We start from the raw sequence: 25714 nt of genomic DNA, 5'->3' as shown, positions 1-25714 counted from the left end.
TCTCGCGCGATCTTCTCCCACTGCCGGCCACCGGGCTTCCTCTCATCACCATATTTGGTGGTGAGTGGAAACGCCAAAGGGATGCTTCATATTTATATATCCGGGGAAACATCTGGCTCATTCTGTGATATTACTTTGGGGAAATAAAAACGTATACTGTCATGCTAGTAACTACAAGCCAGTATGCTGATAGCAACACGGAATAGTCAGTATATTCCAATGTTTGATGATAGTCAAATTGCTGCTGAAAGCCCCTACAAAGATGGCGGCTGTAATGGTTCATAAGCTTTCGTCACACGGACACGCTTTTACGCGTGCGCTGAATACATTTTGGTACCTCCCGTACAATAGATGGCAGTCATATGTTCGTTTTGGTTTCTAGAAACAACATCGTCTGTCAAAGAACAGTTGTGTGGTTAGAAAATGAGACTGTTGCTTTTGATTGCTGGAATATTCTGTAAAGTTACTCAAAGAAGTAATTTGACAGCACGCATTTAGAAAACCAAGTCTTATTTTGTACAAATATATTTAAGATCTATTCGCAATTTGACAATTGCCCACTTCTGCAAAAGCGTCGAGACGGAAAATAGTTTTCCTGGTCGCGAGCTACCGCGAGGATCTATTCAATCATCACACCCCAGACTGTTGTCTTCAAATTAATACTTGCTAAATGGGTGCTCATCGAAGTGAGGGACGGAGGGATTGGCTTCAACAAGATGCTGTTGAACAGCCGCCCATACAAACTATGGTGAGCGCTACGCATCTACAAATTCCATAACATAATACTTTCTTACGAACTGTGATTGCTTACGAACTGTGATTACACAGTCATGTTACGATAAAGTGCACAACTGATATTTAAAAGGACTAGTTTTGTATTTGTCAGTGAAAGTGGACAACTGATAGTCCTTAAATTAGCATCTCTCATCTGTCAATGACAGCTAGCTATCGCAGATTGACAGTTTGAGCTCATTCCTTAATTTTTGCGTTGAAGCGAGGCAATTGTGTTTTGCGATTGTCATTTCAACAGTCTATAGGCCGGGTGTACGCCATACGTTTTTGCCGTCCCAGACGAGATTTCATAATCTGGGTGAAATCCTATGAATTTGGGCTAGGATCAGTACATCGGGACTAGCGTAGTTTTGAGCGGGTCAGGGACGCACCAATGATGAGTGTTCCGTTCTCCAGACCCCTGTCGGATGTCCCGATAATTTTCTGACATTTCAGAAATGTTGGTCGTGCATCTTGTAGTATGAGCAGTGCTACGAAGCGATTGGGAAAGGACTACTGTAGAATTAGGCAATGAGCATTCCGCATGTGAGACCAAAACAATGATGGCGAAGATGAAGGCATCAACGTGGGTGGAGTTGTGGAGAGAACGCGGCTGCCTTCGCAATGTGCAAGTTCGTTTTACATGGCCCGGTGCCCCTGTCGAGCGGATCGTTGTTTTTGTTTAGACCATTTCATTGGTCCTTAAGTGAAATCTGTCCTCACTCGGGCTATGCTAAATTAAATCTTTCAATATTGGCCTACAAATGTAGCGTCCTGCCATGACATAAACCAAAAAGATTATTTCATATTAAGTCAATTTTCTGCGTCTGTCTCTTTAAAAAAAATTTTTTAACAAAAAGTATACATCTGCACATAATGCAGCTCACTGTTTCAGTGTCGGCATATTTTTCCTTACGACAACCAACAAACTCAGGGCAGGAACAACGAGGGAATTAATAATCGTGTAACGTTAGCACCCACGTCCTGTGGTTAAGAATGGACGGAATGAAAGATTTGGGTGAAGGAAATCAGAAAATGTGAGCACGTCAAAGTTAAGATTTTAAGTCGTGTAGTGTGTGCACAGCAGAAGTTTTGCAGTAGTTGTCAAATGTATTTGTCAAATGTATTTATAAACTGGGCGTTCAAGCCCTGAATGCTGATTGTCTGAAAGCTGTTGTATATTTAAGCAATAAGGCACAAGGGGGTGTGGCTGTTCTGAGTCACGACGTAACGCGTGCCTTGTTGCTATTATAAACTGGTTACCAATGTAATTAGAGCAGTAAAAATAATGTTTTGTCATACCCCTTGGTATACAGTCTGATATACCACGGCTGTCAGCCAATCAGCATTCAGGGTTCAGAACCACCCAGTTTATAATAGACTATATACCACAGGTATGACAAAACATTAGATTTTTTTACTGCTCTAATTACATTGTAACCAGTTTATAATAGCGATAAGGCACAACAGGGGTTTGTTGTATATTGCGAATATACCACAGCTAAGGGCTGTTCTAATTAAGCAATAAGGCACCTCGGGGATATACCACAAACCCCTGAGGTGCCTTATTGCTTAGAGTTCAGTGTTTTTGAATTATAACATAACTGAAGCCGGGCGGGCCAGTTGTCCTCTTTGACGCCTCACTCAATTAAAATGTCTCTATTCTGGTGTTTTATTGCTGACTCTGTGCATCCTTTGCCTCTTCTTCCAGAATCCATGGAACATCATGATAAAACACAGACAGGTCCATCGCAGGGGCAGACGCTCACAGATGACCGTGAGGTAAGTTGACTGACTGTTAAAGGGATAGTTCACTCAAACACATCTGAGTATTTTGTTAATTAGTCCACTTAATAGTAATACAATACCAAGTATTGTACATGTCAGCAGTCAAGTTTAAGATATAGTATTTTTAGTACAGAGCTAAAACTGATTTGTTTTGTGAGAATGACTTTCCAGACAGATTTTCCAAAAGATGTAATATAGCTAATCTATTCACTATCATTGTTCATCTAGCTACACAGATCCTGTTATATCCATGGACCTCCTCCGAACGGTTCTGCAGCCCAGCTTCAACGAGGACATTATGGGAGTCTTCAGAAAATACATGAAGGTAAGTCTGCTGGATATATTTTCTTCCAAATTCCATGCATTTTAAATGGTGATTATCCCATTGCTATGTGAATATCTCCACACAGTGCATACTCCCAGTACATGCATTTGTTTACTCATAACTTCAACTATCGTAATACTCGAGGGATTTAATCAAATTTGAAATCCTTACTCAACACAGCTTACAAATTGAACATGCTTTTTATTAGGCATTTTTCATAGTACCTTTTCATATGATTTAACGAGAGCACGAAATGGTTTTACACCCCAAACAAATCTGAAATGTAAACAAATTGTCACTACTTTGCCTTTGATATGCTCATACTTTGGCATTTATTTGTCTCTGAAATGTGACTACTTTCTTCTGTTGAGAGCAGTCTTCGTAGTTTGACTTTCTTTACCGCAGTTCTTTGAGAAAGCAGCCAGCAATGTCAAGGAGAACGTTGGAGACAACGTGCAGACTGACCAGCTGATCCGAGAAGCCTGCAGAAACTGCCTAGAAAATGTAAGAAATCAGCTAAATGTATTTAAGAAGTATCTCTGTGTAGATTGTGTTTAACACACAGAGACATCTATGAGTAATATTCATTTCCTGTCCCTTGTCAGGCCAAACAGATCTTCTCAGATGGGGAGAAAGCAGCAGTGGCAAGACCAGGGCCTGAGCTTCCATTCAAAGTAAAGGAAGATTTTAAATTAGTCTAGAGAACAATGGCTTTTTCTCCATCCATCTTTCCTCGATTTCTCACCTCAAAGTGCATTAGAGGAGAAGGACTGAGGGGAGGGCCTTGAAACTTCTCCTCCAATATGGTTGAAAGGAGGCGAGGAGACAAGATATTGCAGAAGGACTTATGTAGATGGAGCCCAAGTCTCATATAAATTAAGTTGTTTTAATGTGAACATGATACACTGATTCACGCTTCCAAACAGTTATGTTGTTATTTGAAAGTGAGGATGCTGGCTGGAAGTATGAATGAGTGATTTACTCATTGCATTAGTCTTATTGCTCCAAAATCATAAATGGAGTTCTTGGAAGGAAAGTAGAGAGAACGCTGTCACTTTCATCTCAGCAACAATGTCTATTTTCTTACAGCGGGTGAAACTGGAGGATGAGTCCAGCCAGAGGGCCAGCCCTGTTCCAAAAAAGGTAAACTAGTCTGCCCTTGTTGAAATAAACTTTTAGACTTCATTAAAAATAATAAACATACCCAGAGTAACTGACAATATGGAAATTATTCTTTTTACAGCGGAAAGGACGCCCAACCGCTCCTGTCGGTTCTTACGACAAACCTGTTACATATAGCAATGTGTGAGTATGTGCTCCTGTTCGACAAGACATGATTTCACCTTGCTGCCAGTGAAGGTGTTTTCTTTGTCAACCTATGCAAAATACAAGTTAAAGCACTGATTCATGAATGCTCATACTCAAATTCACATAATAGTGATGGTAATTTTGTGTTTTTATTTAACTAGGCAAGTCAGGTAAGACAAATTCTTATTTACAATGACGGCCTAGGAACAGTGGGTTAACTACCTTGTTCAAGGGCAGAACGGCAGATTTTTACCCTGTCAGCTTGGGGATTCGATCTAGCAACCTTTCGGTTACTGACCCAATGCGTTAACCTCTAGGCTACCTGTCGCCCTGGATCTCAGCAATGTAAATCTAGCTTAAAATGAATATTCAAACATTTATGCTGTAAAATGCCATGATTCATATGCACGTTCACCCAGTGTCCCCCCCCCCCCTCTGTAGGCCCAAGCCCAAGACATTGGAGTCCGTAAAGCGTGAGGGACCAAAGGTGAGTTTATTGCATTTATTTATTACGTGATAATGGCTAAATCCAATAGTCATCGATCGATTACCGTGAAACTATAACTATTTTCCCTCGTGCATTCTAATATTTCAAAAGCACTGTCCTTTTTTGGATGACATTAAGATGAAAAGTATGTAGTTTGTTTGCGTTATGTCCCATGAATTTGAGTATAATTCATTTTCTCTATACAATACGTTTTATATTCTACAGTGGGACCCTTCCAGACTGAATGAAGGAAGCACATTTGTTCTTGGGTCCAGGGCAAACAAGTAAGTGGAAATTAAGGGGAGTATTAACAATGTTCAATTGACTCACAAAAAAATAGAAAGATGATGACATTGAGTTACATGGAGTGTGGGCTGAATGTCCAACTGTATATTTGACTGCATTGTTTCTAATGAATATCCAAATCCCTGCTTATCTGTAGGGCTTTAGGAATGGGCGGCACCAGAGGAAGGATTTACATCAAACATGCTGAACTCTTCAAGGTAAATCTCTCTCGTGATGTACATTTGGTTGTATATCAAACATACAGATCTGGCTCCAAATCTAACCTACTGCATGATCCCAAATGTATTTTGGGACAAAATAAGAGCAATGAAAGAAGCATCTACTAAAATATTTTCCAGACTGTTTATTTATAATACGTTCAGAGAACATGACATATTTAAAAATGTTATGATAAATATGTTCTATGTCTAGAATCAAAATCTATGTATATTGGCAGGATCCTCCCTTTTTTTATGTACTAAGGGATCCCATTACAGATCTCCTATGGGCATATAGCTCAGAAACCACCCTTTGGACATCTGGGCAGTGGTCCTAATCAAATGCAAAAAGGCCGTCCAGCAAGCCAAGGTCTACTATGTCTCTTGCTTGATGGGTTATGTAGTTGGACCATGATTTGGTATTGGTCAGAGGAAAGGTGTTCTCTTCTTCATAAGCACACTACATTGCACTTCATAAGCACACTACCATGCAACAGCAGCGGTCTGTTGCATGGTAGTCTCCTCCGGGATCCATAGGATGACTGTGCATTGAACAGAAACTTTTACTGACCTCAACAGTTACGTTATCCTCCTTGCTGCTTTCATTGGTCAATGCATCAGAAATGGATTCAGTGGAACAGAAGCCCTGGCTTATTTGTTCCACTAAGGTAGACTCAACATCTACAACAGTCTCTCCCAAAAAGGGAGTGTTTGCCAAGTCTTTCTCATCCCTTAAGGAGTCATGGACTTTCTGGGACAGAGTCTTGAGTAGTTTTTGATCACAACTGGTTTATGAAACTCTTCAAATTCAAGATTAAATGTAAAATAACATCACTCATCGGGGTTGTCCACATTAATGCATTTCAGAATGTGCCCCATTCCCTTGTAAATCAGGATAATCTGGGATTCATCAAAGCATCATTTGTTGTTATATTTGGACAGTCACAAAATGTTAGAGGTTGGGTAAAAACTATTTATCTTAAATTTGTTGGTTGTAGTGAAAACTAAGTTATCAGGAAAGCAAGAAGACAGTTCTTGCTTAGTTTTACGAATAATAACTGATGTCCTTGGATATGGCAACAGGTTGTTTACTTCAGTTACAGGTATTTCAATACAGTTTAGTAATAGACAAGTCTTTGTTTGGCGCAAGATTCAAGTGACAAGCTTTTTTTTCTCTTTTTTTTCTGACTATGCACCCACACAGGTCTCTACCCAAACACTCACACATATTTACAATGACAGCACACATTACATACACCCACTCATCTATACTGAAACCACACAGTTTTTAACACTTGCCACATACGCTGCTGCTACAGCTCATTCTATTATCTATCCTGTTGCGTAGTCACCCTACTCTACACCCTACTCGCACTACATAGCTACCTCAATTACCTCGTACCCCTGCACATCAACTCGGTACTGGTATTCCCTGTGTATAGCCATGTTATTTTTATTCACTATTTATTCCTCATGTCACTATTTTCAATTGATCAATCAAATGTATTTATAAAGCACTTTTTACATCAGCAGATGTCACAAAGTGCTGATACAGAAACCTAGCCTAAAACCTCAAAGTGCAAGCAATACAGATGTAGAAGCATGGTGGCTAGGAAAAACTCACTAGAAGGGTAGGAACCTAGGAAGAAACCTAGAGGAACCAGGCTCTGAGGGGGTGGTCAGTCCTCTTCTGGCTGTGCCGGGTGGACATTATAACAGTACATGGCCAAGATGTTCTTAGATGACCAACAGGGTCCAATAATAATCACAATGACTATAGAGGGTGCAACAGGGTCGGGAGGTAGCCTAGTGGTTAGAGCGTTGGACTAGTAACCGAAAGGTTGCACGATTGAATCCCCGAGCTGACAAGGTACAAATCTGTCCTTCTGCCCCTGAACAAGGCAGTTAACCAACTGTTCCTAGGCCGTCATTGAAAATAAAAATGTGTTCTTAACTTGCCTAGTTAAATAAAGGTAAAATAAATAAACAGGTCAGCCTGACCTCAGGAGTAAATGTCAGTTGTCTTTTCATAGCTGAGCATTCAGAGGTCAAGACTGCGGGTGCGGGAGTAGAGGGAGAGGCTGGGTTGAAACAGCAGATCTGGGATAAGGTAGCATGTCCAGTGAACAGGTCAGGGTTCCATAGCCTCAGACAGAACAGCAGAAACTGGATCAGCAGCATGAGCAGGTGGGATGGGGACAGCCAGGAGTCATCAGGCCAGATAGTCCTGAGCCCTAGGGCTCAGGTCTTTCGAGAGGGGAGAAAGTAAGAGATGTGGGAGAATTTGAGGGAGCATACTTAAGATCACACTGGACACCAGATAAGACAGGATAATTACACCGGGTAGGACAGACTGACCTTAGCCCCCAGCACATAGACTAAACTCAGCAAAAAAAGAAATGTCCTCTCACTGTCAATTGTGTTTATTTTCAGCAAACTTAACTTGTAAATATTTGTATGAACGTACGATTCAACAACTGAGACATAAACTGAACAAGTTCCACAGACATGTGACAAACAGAAATGGAATAATGTGTCCCTGAACAAAAGTAACAGTCAGTATCTGGTGTGGCCACCAGCTGCGTTAAGTACTGCAGTGCATGTCCTCCTCATGGACTGCGACAGATATGCCAGTTCTTGCTGTGAGATGTTACCCCACTCTTCCACCAAGGCACCTGCAAGTTCCCAGACATTTTTGGGGGGAATGGCCCTAGCCAACAACCTCTGAACCAACAGGTCCCAGACGTGCTCAATGGGATTGAGATCCGGGCTCTTTGCTAGCCAAGGCAGAACACTGACATTCCTGTCTTGCAGGAAATCGCACACAGAACAAGCAGTATGGCTGGTGGCGTTGTCATGCTGGAGGGTCATGTCAAGATTGAAACGTCCCTTTTTCGTTGTTGCTCCAAGCAGGAAACTGCAATTCTGAAATACATCAAAAAGCGTGAAGACTTCTGCCAGAAGCCCATACACGCAGCAGCGTACATGTTAGACCCCAAGTATGCTGGCAGTAGCATCCTGTCTGATGCAGAGATATGGTGTCATCACTCCCGTGTCTCGCCACCTTGGCCTGGATGAGGGCAAGGTTCTTGGCAGCCTGGAGAAGTACACTTCCAAGCAAGGGCTTTGGGATGGAGATGCAATATGGCAGTCATGCCAACATATCTCATCGTCCACCTGGTGGAAGGGACTTCTTTCCCCTGTCTCCATCCTCCTCCAAATCCCACCAACATCAGCCACCTCGGAGCGCAACTGGTCCTTGTTTGGGAACACACACATCAAAGCACGCAACAGGCTGACCAATACAAGGTTTGAAAAATTGGTGGCCATCCAGGCAAATTGGAGGCATTTTGAGGCTGACAACAAGCCATCCTCAACAAGGTTGGAAAGTGACAGTGAAAATGAGGCCTCAGTCTGATGTTCAAGAGGTGGCCATTGAGGAAGTCCAGGGAGAAGACATGGAAGCCTGAGAGGATGACAACCAAAGCTTCAGTTTCTAGACTATCATTTTACAGATGTATGTTGAAAACGTTTTTGGGAGATGTGATGGATCATTGGTGATTATTCAATATTCTCATTTTTTTGTTGTTCACTGAAATCATCCAATGTGAAAAGTCAACTCATTTAATTAAAGTTCAATTTGTAACTAAATATTTTTTTTATTTCTATTGGAAGGATTTAATAATTTACAATTGTCTACTTATGACAAGGTAAAATGTGTGTTTGTCTCCATATGATATGGTAAATATATCCAATGCAAAAAAATCTACATTTTATATGGTATTCATTTTCAAATATTCCCACGGAAATGTTCAACCTCTGAATATTCCCCAAAATGTGCAACCCTACACGAGACAGGGGAGGTCAGGGGACACTGTGGCCCTGTTCAACGATACCCCCAGACAGGGCCAACTAGGCAGGATATAACCCCATCCACTTTTCCAAAGCACAGCCCCCACACCACTAGAGGGATATCAACAAACCACCAACTTACTACCCTGAGACAAGGCGGAGTATAGCCCACGAGGATCTCCCCCACCACACAAGCCCGAGAGGATGCAAAACCAGACAGAAAAATCACGTCGAGTATAGCGAAAAGCCTGGCACGACGTGATGCACCCCTCCTAGGGACGGCATGGGAGAGCACTGGCAAGCCAGTGACTCAACCCCCGTCATAGGGTCCGAGAATGAGAGTGGAGAGAGGGGAGCCGGCCAGGCAGAGACCGCAAGGGTGGTTCGTCACTACAGTGCCTTGCCGTTCACATTCGCACCCTTGGGCCAGACTACACTCAATCATAGGACCTACTGAAGAGATGAGTCTTTAGTAAAGATTGAGACCGAGTCTGAGTCTCACATGGATCGGCAGACCGTTCCATAAAAATTGAGCTCTATAGGCGAAAGCCCTGCCACCAGCTGTTTGTTTATACATTTTGCTGTTTGCTTATACAGCCATGCAATCTCCATAGACAAACATTGGCAGTAGACTGGCCTTACTGAAGGGCTCATTGACTTTCAATGTGGCACTGTCATAGGATGCCACCTTTCCAACAAGCCAGCTGGTCAAATGTATTCCCTGGCCCGGTCTAATGTAATTGCTGTTATTGTGAAGTGGAAACGTCTTGGAGCAACAACGGCTCAGCCGTGAAGTGGTAGGCCTCACAGAACGGGACTGCAGAGTGCTGAAGCGTGTAAAAATCATCTGTCCTTGGTTACAACACTCAATACCGAGTTCCAAACTGCCTCTGGAAGCAACATCGGCACAATAACTGTTTGTCAGAGCTTCATGCCAAGTGTCGGCTGGAGTGGTGTAAAGCTTGCCGATATTGGACTCTGGAGCAGTGGAAACATGTTCTCTGTAATGATGAATCACGCTTCACCGTCTGGCAGTCCGACGGATGAATCTGGGTTTGGCGGATGCCAGGAGAGCTCTACCTGACCAACTGCGTAGTGCCAACTGTAAAGTTTGGTGGATGAGAAATAATGGTCTGGGGCGATTTTCCACGGTCCGAGGTTGGCCCCTTAGTTCCAGTGAAGGGAAATCTTAACAGCATACAATTACATTTGACGATTCTGTGCTTCCAACTTTGTGGCAATCGTTTGAAGGTCCTTTACTGTTTCAGCATGATAATGCCCCCGAGCACAAAGCGAGGTCCATACAGAATTTTGGGGGGGGGGAATCGGTGTGGAAGCACTTGACTGGCCTGCACAGAGCCCAGACCTCAACCACATCAAACAACTTTGGGATAAATTGGAACGACGAGCAGAATTTCTATGATCTATGTCATCATAGAAAGTAATCAACATTCTAATCATGCCTCAACATTCTATTGCTATGATCTCAACGTCGCTCTCGTCCTTTATGCCTGTCTTTAGTACTAACAAAAATGTTCACCTATTAGAACCTCCTATAAAAATGACCCTGGCCTCAAGGTTTTGTGACGCTGACATGAATTGACCAAGTGGATGACCTCTTGATTCATGTGTACATTGGGAGCTAAAAAACTGAATTGCAGTAGCACATACAATAACATCTAAAAGTCAAAGATATGGAACAGGAATGGCCATGTGCGACGACGGTTGCATCACTGCTCTGTTATGCTAACCAACCTGTGAGTGAGACAACCAGTACCCATAAACCATCACAAAGCTTACATAAAGTAATAATACTGTGTGTTTTTTTCAGTATGCGGCTGATGCTCAGGACAAACACTGGTTGGCAGAGAGACAGCATATGAGAGCCACAGGTGGAAAGATGGTAAGAGCTCTGTACAAAAACTCTAACCTGGTTGCAGATATCTTTGTGCTTTAGCCAAACTCCTCTGTCATGTTCTTTGTCATGCAAAGCTGGCTGAAGGACAAACAGGGCTTTGTGGACTACCCTACCAAATTCACATCCAAATGTGAGTTATACACTGTGTGTACAAACCATTAAGGACCTGCTCTTTCTATGACACACTGACCAGGTCAATCCAGGTGAAGGCTATTATCCCTTGTTGACGTCACCAGTTAAATCTACTACAATCGGTGTAAGATGAAGGGGAGGAGATGGGTTAAAGAAGGATTTTTAAGCTTTGAGACATGGATTGTGTATGTGTGTCATTGAGGGTGAATGGGTAAGACCAGCGGTTCCCAAACTAGAGGTCGCGACCCTTTTTGAAAATGATTCAACTCTAAAAGATCCATTTCAACCAGAGTGATCATAGGAAAAGGCCGCACTTGAATCATTCCTGCGCTATGAAACCACACACTATTGCAGAGACTTTGACATTACCGGCTGCAATTGATATGGTGAAAACAATGTGTAGGGAGGCACAGAAACTCACATTAATTCCTTTGTCAGATAACACTGTTAATCAAAGAATTTATGCTATTGCTAGCAATCAAGAGGAAACTGAATGAACGACTCAAACTCCCCAGTTTAACTTCTTGCGTCGAGCCATCCCGGATCCGGGATCGTGAATACAGCCTCAAGCTCATTACCATAACGCAACGTTAACTATTCATGAAAATCGCAAATGAAATGAAATTAATATGCTAGCTCTCAAGCGTAGCCTTTTGTTAACAACACTGTCATCTTAGATTTTCAAAATATGCTTCTCAACCATAGCAAAACAAGCATTTGTGTAACAGCTAGCGCAGCTAGCGTAGCATTTAGCGTTAGCATCAGCAGGCAACATTTTCACAAAAACCAGAAAATCATTCAAATAAAATCATTACCTTTGAAGAACTTCAGATGTTTTCAATGAGGAGATGCTCAGTTTTTCCTGAAAGATTATTTGTTTGAGAAATTGCTCCGTTTGGTGCGTCACGTTTGGCTACCAAAAAAAACGAAAATTCAGTCTTCAAAACGCCAAACTTTTTTCCAAATTAACTCCATAATATCGACTGAAACATGGTAAACGTTGTTTAGAATCAATCCTCAAGGTGTTTTTCACATATCTCTTCATGATATATCATTCGTTGAAAGCCTCCTCTCTCCTCTCAATCACTGGATGACTGCGTGCAGCTTGTAGATTGTGCACCAATTTAGACAAAGGACACCGGGCAGACCCCTGGTAAATGTAGTCTCTTATGGCCAATCTTCCAATGATATGCTTACAAATACGTCACAATGCTGCAGACACCTTGGAGAAACGATAGAAAGGGCAGGCTCATTCCCGGCGCATTCACAGCCATATAAGGAGACAATGGGAAACAGAGATTCAAAAATTCTGCCCATTTCCTGGTTGAAGTTTCATCTTGGTTTCGCCTGTAGCATGAGTTCTGTGGCACTCACAGATAATATCTTTGCAGTTTTGGAAACCTTAGAGTGTTTTCTTTCCAAAGCTAATTTGGAAATTATATTATATTAAATTATTGGAAATTATATGCATAGTCGAGCATCTTTTTGTGACAAAATATTGAGTTTAAAACGGGCACGTTTTTTTATCCATAAATTAAAAGAGCGCCCCCTATATCCAAGAAGTTTAGTTCTCCAAATGCACGTTAGCTGTGAGGGCTGAGATGCCCATGCATTGACTTTTGTTCGCTATACATGTTGGGGAATTCTTTTCACAAAGTCATATGGTAATGATTCATGAATTATGCTAAATCATACAAATGTAACTTTTCTGTATACAAGACAACTGCTGGGACTGCTGATCCATAATTCATGAATCATTACCATTTTGTTTAATTCGTGTGACAGACCAATATCTCACGATGCTTCTTCTCTCTAAGCTGAGACATTGAAACTGAGATTTATTTTGTTCTTTCTCAAAACCAGGTCTGGGCGTACTGCCAAATTGCAGCTACTGATAGTGAGGATTTGTACAGTCAGCCACTTGCATGAACACAGAAATTGGTTTATAGAACAGCACATGAATAGAACACAGAAATGTGTTAATAAGAAAAGCACAAACAAAAGTTAATTAGATGTTAAAAATTTTTTTTTTAAAACAGACTTGGTTGACTTTCTGTATAATGAAAAGAATGTCTCATTGACTATAAGACATACAGGTATTTGGGAAACTGAACGAACTTAATGCAAGCAATCTACATATGTGACCAAATCAGTGGATTCAGAGGAAATAATTATTATTGGAGAAAGCGAACTATGCCACCTTCCCTTGGCTGTGCATGTTTCTAACAGAAAACAGCATCAGTAAGTGTCCCACTCGAGTAATGACTGCTCACCTCCAATGCTTGGAAGAGCGATTTGGGACCTACTTCCAGGATATGGTAGTAGGTGCACTGGTTTGAGTGTGTCAAGAACTGCAACACTGCTGGGTTTATAGTAATTTAGTATGTTAAGATGCTTTTCTGTGCTGGAATGATGTGGGCGTATACACAACCGAATGCTGTGGACGTATACTGGTCATTACAAATATGAATATGAGCAGACTGCTGGTTGGCCCAATCATCCTCCTCTAGACCGCTGATTGGCCAGCTCATCCTCCTCAGGAGTATGACATCATTCTCTATGAGGAAATTGCAAGCATTTTTTAAAACGGTCTGTGAGATACAAGTTTGAAATGGGGTTATTGAAGTTTTTTTAATATATATATATATATATATTTTTATATATATATATATATATATGTTTTTTAAAATTTTTTATTAATTCATTGGCTGCATGAGTATAGCGTGAATCAACAACATTATTTGGGTATGTGTTAACAGAATATGAACATTTAAAAGTGAGATTTTCACAGAACAGTTATTTTAAGCTTCACTTTTCTGCTTTGTAAACACTAGCTTCAAACAATATTTTTACTTATTGAAAAGTTATTTGTTGTTTAGATTTGTATGATTCTCTACAGTGTTGCTTATTTAGTCACAAACTGAAATTAGGTGAACATGAGTATATAGCAACCAGGTAATGGCGGAGCGATTTCTACATATTGTAAGTTTAAAGACAAGTTTGATTTGCTAAATGTATTAACAAAATGTAAGCTAATCTGAACATTTTATGATTTTATAGGCTGTTAGAGGAATTCTAAATTCCTATATGTTTTGTAGCCAAAACCAAATTTGCACTCTTTCATTAATAAGTTGTAAATTTATTAATTATGCATGAAATAGATCGAGACCAGTCTTAAAAGTCAGGTAATGGCGTTTAATTCAAGTGAGTACAGACCCAAAATACAAAGAGCATTTGATTTTAAAGAGAGAACATAAAATGACGTCATCAGTTTCACACACTCTCTCCGATCCCCACAATAGCGCAGTGTCTTCAGGTCTGGAGATCTTCTTCTACTCCCCTCATAAAACAAACATTCCAACCTGTCTAAAAGATATACTTTTCTCTACTAATGGAACCTCAAACAAACATTCTTATCTGTCTGAAAAGATATATGCCCTCCTTTCTCCCTTAAACCCGCAAGGTACAGACAATTCGTTCTACTTACATTTTCAGTAACAGCTTAACCAAGAACCCATACATTTCATACCATAACGCAATAGTATTAAAAGAAATGGTTCTTAAAGAAATGTATACATAATTAATCATTTCAACTATAATTTCCTCCAACATAGGCCTATCTCCTTATTGAAGAGGACGTCCAGGACCTTTCTCTGAGTGACGATTACAAGTAAGGAAAACATTTTGTTGGTCCCCATGTTATCCAGTAAGTGTCAATCTGTCATTGAACTGAGTATCTCCGATGGCTATTCACTTCTTAAACCAGGCACTGGTCGCCCCAGATGAGTTGGCCATAGCCTACAGCTCAAACAGGCTAAATCAAGCCCAATGGGTGTTACACTGGTGTCATGATGAGATTATGATTTTGTTGTGTATTGTTTATTTGATATTTTTTCCAGAGATTGCCCCGACCTAAAAATGACCCCAATTGAATTAAAGCCTTTTACTGTTCCTGGGTGGATGATTGAGAAGATGCAGAAAGCCATGGAGGTCCAGAGTTCGGGGAAGGAATAAAATTGTACTTTGTGTGCAGGGAAGGAATAAAATCCTATTTTGTGTCGCTATGGCACCATATTCCCCATATAGTGCACAACTTTTGACCAGAGCAATATACTGTAGGCCATGGTCAAAAGTAGTGCACGACATAGGGAATAGGGTGCCATTTGGGATGCAGGCCTAGAAAACCACAGAACAGAAAGAATTCCTGTCATATCAAATCACGAGAGACTGGACAAGAGTGCCAATGTATTTTCTCCCTGTGTAGCTTTGGATGCAGTGTCATTGTATACAACTACTGAACAGTGTTCTTTGATAAAGAAATGTGCCCCTTTTTCTGTTTATCCTTACTGTACTGTAACGTTAAAAGGGGCTCTATGGCAGGCTATGGCCCCTTGGTAATAGAACGGTTCTTGGGGGTGAGGGTGTATTCCCCCCCATAATGAATATATAAGGAGTTTCCATTGTTCTTGTACAGTGATTTTGTTTTCCCATTTACTAGACTGTATTCTCAATTTTATACAATGTCAGTTGCTTTTGTTTGTCATTTGCTGTGATTTTATTTTTTACTACAAACTTTCAAGAGCAGAATGTATTTAATTTTGTCTTTTCGGATTAGTTGACTATGATTTAAAAAGGATATGGGTGCTTGATGATCAATTTGTTAGTCATTTCTATGCAAAATAAATGTTTTAATGACTACAGCTATTTTTTGTTTTGGTCATGGCATAGACCATGTCCTTTTTATCTATCAAAATCGTGAATCAACCATCACGTAATATACAGTTGAAGTCGGAAGTTTAGCTGAGCCAAATGCATTTAAACTTAGTTTTTCACAATGCCTGACATTAAATCCTAGTAAAAATTCCCCGTCTTAGGTCAGTTAGGATCATCACTTGATTTTAAGAACGTAAAATGTCAGAATAATAGTAGAGAATGATTTATTTCAGCTTTCATTTCTTTCATCACATTCCCGGTGGGTCAAACGTTTACATACACTCAATTCGTTTTTGGTAGCATTGCCTTTAAATTGTTTAACTTGGGTCAAACGTTTCAGGTAGCCTTCCACAAGCTTCCCACAATAAATTGGGTGAATTTTGGCCCATTCCTCCTGACAGCTGGTGTAAGGGTGTCAGGTTTGTAGGCCTCCTTGCTAGCACACACTTTTTCAGTTCTGCCCACAAATGTTCTATAGGATTGAGGTCAGGGCTTTGTGATGGCCACTCCAATACCTTGACTTTGTTGTCCTTCAGCCATTTTGCCACAACTTTGGATGTATACTTGGGGTCATTTGTTCATTTGGAAGACCCATTTGCGACCAAGCTTTAACTTCCTGACTGATGTCTTGATGTTGCTTCAATATATCCACATAATGTTCCTTCCTCATGATGCTGCCACCCCTGTGCTTCACGGTTGGGATGGTGTTCTTCGGCTTGCAAGCCTCCCCCTTTTCTCTCCAAACATAACGATGGTCATTAAGGCCAAACGGTTTGATTTTTGTTTCATCAGACCAGAGGACATTTCTCCAAAAAGTATGATCTTTGTCCCCATGTGCAGTTGCAAACTGTAGTCTGACTTTTTAATGCGGTTTCGGAGCAGTGGCTTCTTCCTTGCTGAGCGACCTCTCAGGTTATGTCGCTATAGAACTTGTTTTACTGTGGATATAGATACTTTTGTGCCTGTTTCCTCCAGCATCTTCACAGGGTCCTTTGCTGCTGTTCTGGGATTCATTTGCACTTTTCGCACCAAAGTACGTTCATCTCTAGGAGACAGAACGTGTCTCCTTCCTGAGCGGTATGACAGCTGTGTGGTCCCATGATGTTTATACTTGCATACTATTGTTTGTACAGATGAATGCGGTACCTTCAGGTGTTTGGAAATTGCTCCCAAGGATGAACCAGACTTGTGGAGGTCTACAATTTTTTGGGGGGTCTTGGCTGAGTTCTTTTGATTTTTCCATGTCAAGCAAAGAGGCACTGAGTTTGAAGGTAGGCCTTGATATACATCCACAAGTACACCTCCCAATTGACTCAAATTATGTCAATTAGCCTTATCAAGCTTCTAAAGCCATGACATTTTCTGGAATTTTCCAAGCTGATTAAAGGCACAGTCAACTTAGTGTATGTAAACTTCTGACCCACTGGAATTGTGATACAGTGAAATAATCTGTTAACAATTGTTAGAAAAATTACTTGTGTGATCCACAAAGTAGATGTCCATACCGACTTGCCAAAACTATGGTTTGTTAACAAGACATTTGTGGAGTGGTTGAAAAACTAGTTTAAATTACTCTAACCTAAGTGTATGTAAACTTCTGACTTCAAATGTATCTTTGTAGATGACTTCATGCACCGTTTGCTGTGTGGAAGCAGAGAGAACGGTGTATGGCTTGGGTGGCTGGAGTCTTTAATCATTTTCCTGGCCTTCCTTTCACATCGCCTGATATAGAGGTCCTGGATGGCAGGGAGTTAGGCCCCAGTGATGTACTGGGCTGGCCGCACCACCCTCTGTAGTGCCATGCAATCGAGGGCGGTTCTGTTGCCATACCAAACAGTGATGCAGCCAGTCAAGATGATCTCAATGATTTAGCTATATAACTTCTTCAGGATTTGAGGGCCCATGCCTAACCTTTTCATCCTCCTGACTGCGTGCGTGTGGACCATTTTAAACCCTTAGTGATTTGGATACCGAGGAGCTTGAAACTCTCAACCCGCTTCACTACAGCGCCGTCGATAACTTAGCTGTGATTGAGGGTTATTGCAGCCAAACTGCTTCAAATATAGTGATTAGCCTAAGTAGCTAGCTAGCTAAATGGCAGCCTATTTTATTAATATCAACTATTTTGCTTAATTCAGAAAGTAGGCTTCACCACAGTTACATCTGTATATATTAGCTAGCTAGCTTGCAAACTAGCTATTGTGATCTAATGTGAGCTAGCTAGCCAAGATGCGTTGTTTCTGACACATGCCACGATCCTGCTTGCTTTACATCCGACAGACATTTAGCTACCGTAGCTAGCTAGATAATTATTATCTATGAATATTGCAGCTAGCGGTGTAGACACTCACGCAGTAGCTTACCCGGCTTTTCTGACCAACTTCACGCAAATTTCAGCCTACTCCTGTCCAGTGGTGTAGTGCTATTTTTTTTTTAGGTTAGGGAGCACCAACAAATATGTAAATGACATCACCAGTTCATCTATCAAATTTTGTGTCGACAGATGTAGACTATTGAATAGCCTGTCATTATAGAATGCATAAACTGCATCCTCCAATTGCGACGTCTACGGATGCTTGCTCACACATACTGTCTCAAGAAAATTGTATATTTTCCATATCATCAAACACCAGGTTAGGCATACCTAATTTTAAAAAAGGCCATCACTGTCAATCATGAATGATAATTATTGATGTTTTCCAGGTGAAACGTCCAAACTGCATCTGCATGCCAATTATTTGATCGATCTCAATGAGTTGGGAATATGCTTCCAACTTCCAGATCATATGTATTAGATTCGATTTTAATCCATAAACAACCAATCAAAACATATATCCTGCCTAGTGGCACGCTCTTTAGTTTTGGTGCATGAGGGGGAAAAAAAGCCACTATTCTGCTTCAGCTAACCCTCCTTAAAATCTCATTAGAAATTAGGTGTCTTTGGTGGAACAGTAACGTTATAGGCCTACTATCGTATGCTATTATATTCGGGTTCTGTTATGTAAAATGCAAATTAATCATTCTTATCTTGCAAGACATTGATTCACCTTTGTTCCAACTTTACTATATGAACACCAGCACCATTGTGAGAAGTGATACTATTCTATTTGTAATAATTATAATAAGTGACAGAGGATCGTGCAATGATGTTAAATCAGTTGAACCAGCCTGTGATGCTGAAGGACAGCTGAATGATAGCTCTGCCATTCAGCCAGTTCAAGAACAAACAATTTGCAGTATAGTCAAATAGGCCTACTACTACGTGGTATAGCTATAGTCTAATGTAAATACAAATACGTATAGCTTAATATCATTATACTGTTTGCGAGGAGTGCTTTAGTTGCACATGCTAGCAGGTATTTCATTGTATTGTGTAGCTTACACTACGCTGTATCATAAATACACTTTGATTTGATTCGCTTAAACACATGGTTGCAATATACCCTATTACAGAATAAAAGAAAACAGAGGTGAACTATCAATTCATATAATTTATTTGCATAAAACATGTTATCAAATCAATTGAACATTGAAAAAAGTGAACATAAATCTTGCCCCACCTTGACATACTAAGCTACTGTAGAACGGGCCCTGCCTCTCAATCAATAGTCAATAAAGGCTAAATATCCAAAGCAGGGTAACAGCAACTTCCAGAGAGAGTCAGGCTCCTTGGGCTTTGCGGTGGCCACTCAGGTTTGGATGTCCCTGGCAGAATAGTGTGGTCGCATATCATTCTGGGTTCCACTGTGCAAGAGGGGTCCATGGAGTTTCATGAACATCAAGGCAAACACACTGAATTTGGATCCTAGATCTAAATGGAATAATCATAAAGTTCATGTGGCTAAACCCCCTCCGAGCTGCTATCATGACACTCGGGCAGGCAGAATGGTCAGGCAGGCGGGTACAGAGTCCAGAACAGGCAAGGGTCAAAACCAGGAGGACTAGAAAAAGGAGAAAAGGCAAAGCAGGGAAAAAAACGCTGGTAGGTTTAGACATACTACGAAGCCCAATAAACAAACACTTCGCTTAATAATACATATATGGAATTTAAAAAAGGTTTATGAAAAAATAACTTTTTGAAGGGTTACTGTCATGAACTATTAAATTAAATGAATTATTAATTTAAAACAATTTGACATCGGTGACAGGCGCATGGCCCCCCACTACCATATACCAGTGGGTAGACAGAGGTTAAGATTAGGGTCGTCCCAAGGATTCCGAATAGCACAGACCTGTACAAATGAATTCGGACCAACCATTTGGCAAATTTGTCACTTCCGAATGATCTTTCACCCAATCACATCGAAGTATTTAGTAGGCGCATTCTTTTAATTGGTTGCTACGGATTTGCTTTGTTTTAAACACGAAGTTGCGATTGGTCATGTTCGCAAACAGAGCGGTGACACGGTTTTGAGAAAAAAACATTTAAACGGGGGCGGGATCTCTACACAGTTTGAAAATCTCAGTAGCAGAAAAACTGAGTTGGTGAAGACAGAACAGACACATCAGGCAAGTTACATAATGGCAACATTTGAGTCTTATTTTTGTTGGAGGCGGGTGGGCTGGTTGTTTTAAGTTGGTTATTTAGCTAACGTTAGCTGGCTAAAGAAGTCATTCAACCTGTTAGCACTGTTATGCTGCAACAAGTTAACACTCCGCTAACCGTTAGCTGGCTAGCTAATATAGCTTGCATTTGCGCTGTAACAATGTTTAACTAGCTAGATAACATTATTAGCAAACATCCTCATGTGTTATTAGTTAACCGTGGTAAATTGTGTTATGCCTAGCCCAGGATATATGTGGGCTACGTTAGCCAATGCAAACATGTCTAACGTTAGCTATGCCCTGCTAGCTGAAATGGATAACTAGGCACCTTAAAAATCCAGCTAACGTTAGATGGCTAACTAACGTCATGACAACACCCTGGTTAGTTGCTTGCAGGCGCGACGCAAAATGCCGTGCACTTGAGTGTTTAAGTAGCTAATATTTGTTTACTAGCAAGGTAGTTTAGTTTCCAACATCAACTAATTATCGTCCTCTCGATTGTTCTTCCAGTAGAAGTATGGCCTCTCAAAATATGGACCCTGCAGCCGCCTCGTCCACAGCAGCTCTGAAAGGCACTGAGACCGGTGGGAGTGCAGCAAAGGGCTCAGTCACGAAGAGGTTTGACATTTAGTTTTGTTCATCTACATTTAAGCTCATCTTAGTTCCCAGCTTTAGTAGGAAAATAACGTTAACATGTAAGTGGAGGAGCCAAAAAGTATTATGTCATTTGTTTTGTGCCACTATTTGGGCATAGGCTAGTCGGGTACAAAGTTTGGGCATTTCTGAATCTTCTTTTTTTACACCCTAGACTTCAACAAGAACTGATGACACTAATGGTAAGTGTTCCCCATGTAGGACCATCTCTTTATAATCACAATTGGATATATAAACATATTTTGTAAAATTGCTATTTCCTTTAGAGCTGTTTTATTTCTTCATGTAGATGTCTGGAGATAAAGGGATCTCTGCTTTCCCGGAGTCTGACAACCTTTTTAAGTGGATAGGAACGATAGACGGAGCTCAGGGAACAGTAGGTCGTGTTTACTTTCTACTCCAGCATGAAAAGTACAGCCTCAGTAGTTGCTCAGATTTTAAGAACAGTAACCCTATACCATATGAACAAGGTCTCTGGTTTAACTCCTTTGAACATTCAAACGCTTGCTGTGAAATGCTTTTGCACAAAAACAGTACAACAAATCTTCCATCGCTCATTCTCTTAGGTTTACGAAGGCCTGAGGTACAAGCTGTCGTTGGAGTTCCCCAGTGGCTACCCGTACAAAGCCCCCCGAGTGAAGTTCATCACGCCATGTTTTCACCCCAACGTCGATGATCAGGGCTTCATCTGTCTGGATATCTTGAAAGACAAATGGTCAGCCCTGTACGACGTACGGTCCATTCTTCTGTCCATCCAGAGTTTATTAGGAGGTAAGGCACTTCCCACAGAAATTAATAAATGGCACTCAGTTCATCAAGTTGACTGGAACTCACCCAACCAACTAGGTTTAACAGTGCTCTGTGATCAAATCACTGTCTAAGTTGTCACCTGTTTTATTTATTGTTTGGAGAGTTTGTGTGCCACTGTCCAATTTGTTAACTTTGTACTACACTCTGTCTTCAGAGCCCAACATTGAGAGTCCATTGAACACTGCTGCTGCTGAACTTTGGGATAACCAGGAAGGTTAGTATATGGACACGTCTGTGTCCCAACATGGTGCACTTCTTCTGACCAGGGCCCATATGTAATTTAGGACCCACGCAGTTAATACTCGTGTCATGAGTCAAGTTGTATGATGTTAAACAAACTTGCACTGTATTAAACAAAGGATTTTTATTTTTAGCCTTCAAAGCCCATTTGAACACAACCTACAAGAACTGACTCAAGCTCCTACAATCCTGCCATGTGTTTTATTTCTATGTGTTTTTCTATGCTTCTAATTATGTACATTTCAATACTGGGTATGTCTCTACAATATTTTTTTTTGTATGACCTCTATGTGAATAAAGATGTCTAGGTATGTTAATTGTGGCTCTATTGGTTACTTTCCAATCAACATTTGGCTTTATTTAATTTAGATATATTTTTTGAATACTTATGACATATCACTAAGGTGGATATAATGACCATAAACATCTATCCTCTGCATGGTTCATAATGCCTTCAAAGTCTGCTTGTACATTTAGATTGGATATCCATCAGGATTTACCAGTACTCTACACAAAGGTGCCTTTTCTCTTCCCTCATCTATGCGGGCTGACACGTGTCTCACTGGGCCATGGCTCCGGTAGACTTACTCACACTTGGGGCCAAAGCCAAGCCACTGGTACTTTTCAAGATGTAATTTTAAACTTTAACATCTCACAAACCAACTTTTGACCATTCTGGTCTTCACAAGTCACTGTCAGCCCTAGCTATGGAAGCAATTTCCCTTAAGTGTAACACTGGTGTTATGCAGCTTTGACTACCTAAAGACAATTGTCCACCAGTCATTTTATTAGCCAAATGACTTATGCCAGCATGTGTTTATCTCTGCATCACTGACATTCAGTAACCAAGTGCTCAAGATTACACCCTGTCAATTTAACAGTTTGGAGGATGATACCATCTTGGGACACCACTATCTCTTGTCACACTCATTCTGAGACTGGGCACCCTCCACCCAGGCCTCTTCAGTACTCCACTGCTAGCCTTGGGGGGGCTTGGACTGACGCCACCCTCCGAAGCCCCTGTTTTCACCAGGGGCCAGTGGTAATTCCTTTGTTTCAAGTGGAAGAGGTCTATTGCAGCACTGGCTTTGACAGGTCCTGTTGGTGTTTCTATAATCCAGTGAGGAGAACCCCCCACCTGTTCTTGGTTTTTCTTGTCCAGATTCTCCCTCTGTCAGAGGTACCAGCTGTCTGCAAACCTGGATCATGAGACAACATACACATTAATCACAGAATGGAATTTGCATATGATGTACACACTATTCAATGCAATTCCAAAGTACACATTCTTGCAGTTTCAGTTCCAGATGTAATTGATCTGTTGAAATGACAGTTCTTTCAATTACATTATTGTACACTTTATAGACACCAACGGGCTGAAAATGTTGCACTTCAAAAGATAACCTGAATTTGAATGGAAGGGTTCAGATCTTGAGGTCCATTAAGCATGCATTCAACAGCATTGCAGTGGCCTTACCTGTGCAGATTCTGTAAGCCAGTGCTCTGGTCTTGTCCATCTCAGAAATCTGCCGTCCGAGTTGCTTCCGAAAGAGGTGGCCATTTGGAAACAGGCAGTCACCTTGTTCAGGGCCTGCTGGACAACCTCAAACTCTGTGACCTGCTGCTTCCTAGCCTGGAGCTCATCCATTGACTTCCGCCATGATTCATCTGAACCAGTGGAGGATGCTGAGGGGAGGACAGCTCATAATGTCTGGAACGGAGCAAATGGAATGGCATCAAACACATGGAAACTATGTGTGTGTGGTGTATTTGATACCCTTCCACCTCTTCTGCTCCAGCCATTATCACAAGCCCGACACCCCCAAATAAAGAACCTCCTGTGATCTGAACCTGCACAGAGAAACCATACAACAAAATGTAAAACAATACTTCCATAATTGGTCCATTTACACAGACATTATTTTTACCCAACCTTATGTAACAGTATTGCTTCCGTCCCTACCTGGGCTCGAACCAGGGACTCTGCACACATCAACAACAGTCACCCACGAGGGATCATTACCCATCAACAACAAGTTCTCAGAGTTAACGACGTCACCGATTGAAACGCTATTAGTGCGCACCACCGCTAACTATCTAGCCATTTCACATCGGTTACACACATCTAAAGTGCACAAAATTAGGTATTATATGGGATACTGAAGCCATTAACCCTCCAGCTGCCAGCTCACTTCCTGTAGGATCCCTACCAAGCATCTTTGGGATAAAATCAGGCAACCCTCTGGTTACCGGCTCACATCTCTAACCTTTAAGGCTGTCAAGCCATAGCCTATTCATGGTACAGACTAAATAAATGACAGTAATAAATACAAATAATTTTAAAAATCCCACAACTTCACTAAACCAGGGGAATGTATTGTTATTATAAAACCAATATAGCCCTGAATATTGATAGTAATCTCTGATGATTATGATGATTGGCATTTAAGGTTCATTTTAAAAGTATCAGGAAGTGGTATTTTCTTTAAGGCTTCAAGGCTAGACAGCAAATATCACTCATCCTCTCCCTTTATATTTCAAAAAATATATATTCTTAGCATTACTATCAGTATTCCAGAATCTACAATCCAAATCTATACTGTGCCACCACTAATAACTCCACAAATTTCCACCAACTTTACCATGACCACATATGAAACACAAAATATAGGAATTTGGAATCAAGAGTTATTAGGTACGTACCAATTTACCAATCACCAAACGTCAACAGACAAATAGCTAACCCACCTCCGTTTTGAAAAGACTCCTCAGGGTCTCATGCTTTCTTATAGCCTAGGGGTAAGTTGACAGCCTTCGACACAAGACTGAATACAACTGAGGAACTTCAGGATTAACCCTCAGTACTCGGCTCCTCCACACCCCCTGCTTAGTCTTTCCTCGCTGGCACTGGCAGGAACTGGTCTCCAGGGAAACACTTTTTAATTAGGCCAACCCAAGCAGCTGAGGCCCATGGAACCATTTGGGCTCTTACTCTTCTTCCAAAATAAAAGTAGTTTACATCATGGCCACGACTGCGTGGCCATGCACGCCTCCAACTCAATCATCAAGCTTGCGGACGACACAACAGTGGTAGGCTTGATTACCAACAACGACGAGACGGCCTACAGGGAGGAGGTGAGGGCCCTCGGAGTGTGGTGTCAGGAAAATAACCTCACACTCAACGTCAACAAAACTAAGGAGATGATTGTGGACTTCAGGAAACAGCAGAGGGAACACCCCCCCATCCACATCGATGGAACAGTAGTGGAGAGGGTAGCAAGTTTTAAGTTCCTCGGCATACACATCACAGACAAACTGAATTGGTCCACTCACACAGACAGCATCGTGAGGAAGGCGCAGCAGCGCCTCTTCAACCTCAGGAGGCTGAAGAAATTCGGCTTGTCACCAAAAGCACTCACAAACTTCTACAGATGCACAATCGAGAGCATCCTGGCGGGCTGTATCACCGCCTGGTATGGCAACTGCACCGCCCTCAACAGTAAGGCTCTCCAGAGGGTAGTGAGGTCTGCACAACGCATCACCGGGGCAAACTACCTGCCCTCCAGGACACCTACACCACCCGATGCTACAGGAAGGCCATAAAGATCATCAAGGACATCAACCACCCGAGCCACTGCCTGTTCACCCCGCTGCCATCCAGAAGGCGA

At 41.4% G+C, this 25714-nt stretch overlaps 1 protein-coding gene across 6 annotated transcripts; it reads left to right on the top strand.

Moving 5' to 3' along the window:
• The first annotated feature begins 359 nt into the window (after positions 1–359).
• LOC112267100 (ubiquitin-conjugating enzyme E2 C) lies at positions 360–22363 on the top strand. 6 transcript variants are annotated; one of them, XM_024445181.2, is made up of 19 exons: positions 360–748; positions 2483–2553; positions 2788–2884; positions 3290–3388; positions 3490–3558; positions 3974–4027; positions 4128–4189; positions 4354–4362; positions 4634–4679; positions 4905–4963; positions 5122–5182; positions 10866–10937; positions 14699–14754; positions 20853–20960; positions 21151–21178; positions 21286–21372; positions 21563–21767; positions 21961–22020; positions 22181–22363. In XM_024445181.2, the coding sequence occupies exons 1-19, from the start codon at positions 671–673 to the stop codon at positions 22216–22218; spliced, it is 1359 nt and encodes a 452-aa protein (XP_024300949.1). In that variant the 5' UTR covers positions 360–670; the 3' UTR covers positions 22219–22363. The 6 variants fall into 6 exon arrangements, with proteins under 6 accessions (XP_024300949.1, XP_024300953.1, XP_024300960.1 ...); XM_024445192.2 differs by lacking the exon at positions 360–748 and adding an exon at positions 1684–1808; XM_024445185.2 differs by lacking the exon at positions 4354–4362.
• Positions 22364–25714: the final 3351 nt, after the last annotated feature.

The sequence above is a fragment of the Oncorhynchus tshawytscha genome, linkage group LG02 (genome assembly GCF_018296145.1).
Source record: "Oncorhynchus tshawytscha isolate Ot180627B linkage group LG02, Otsh_v2.0, whole genome shotgun sequence".
NCBI lineage: Eukaryota > Metazoa > Chordata > Actinopteri > Salmoniformes > Salmonidae > Oncorhynchus > Oncorhynchus tshawytscha.
This window is presented reverse-complemented; position numbering and strand designations above follow the sequence as displayed.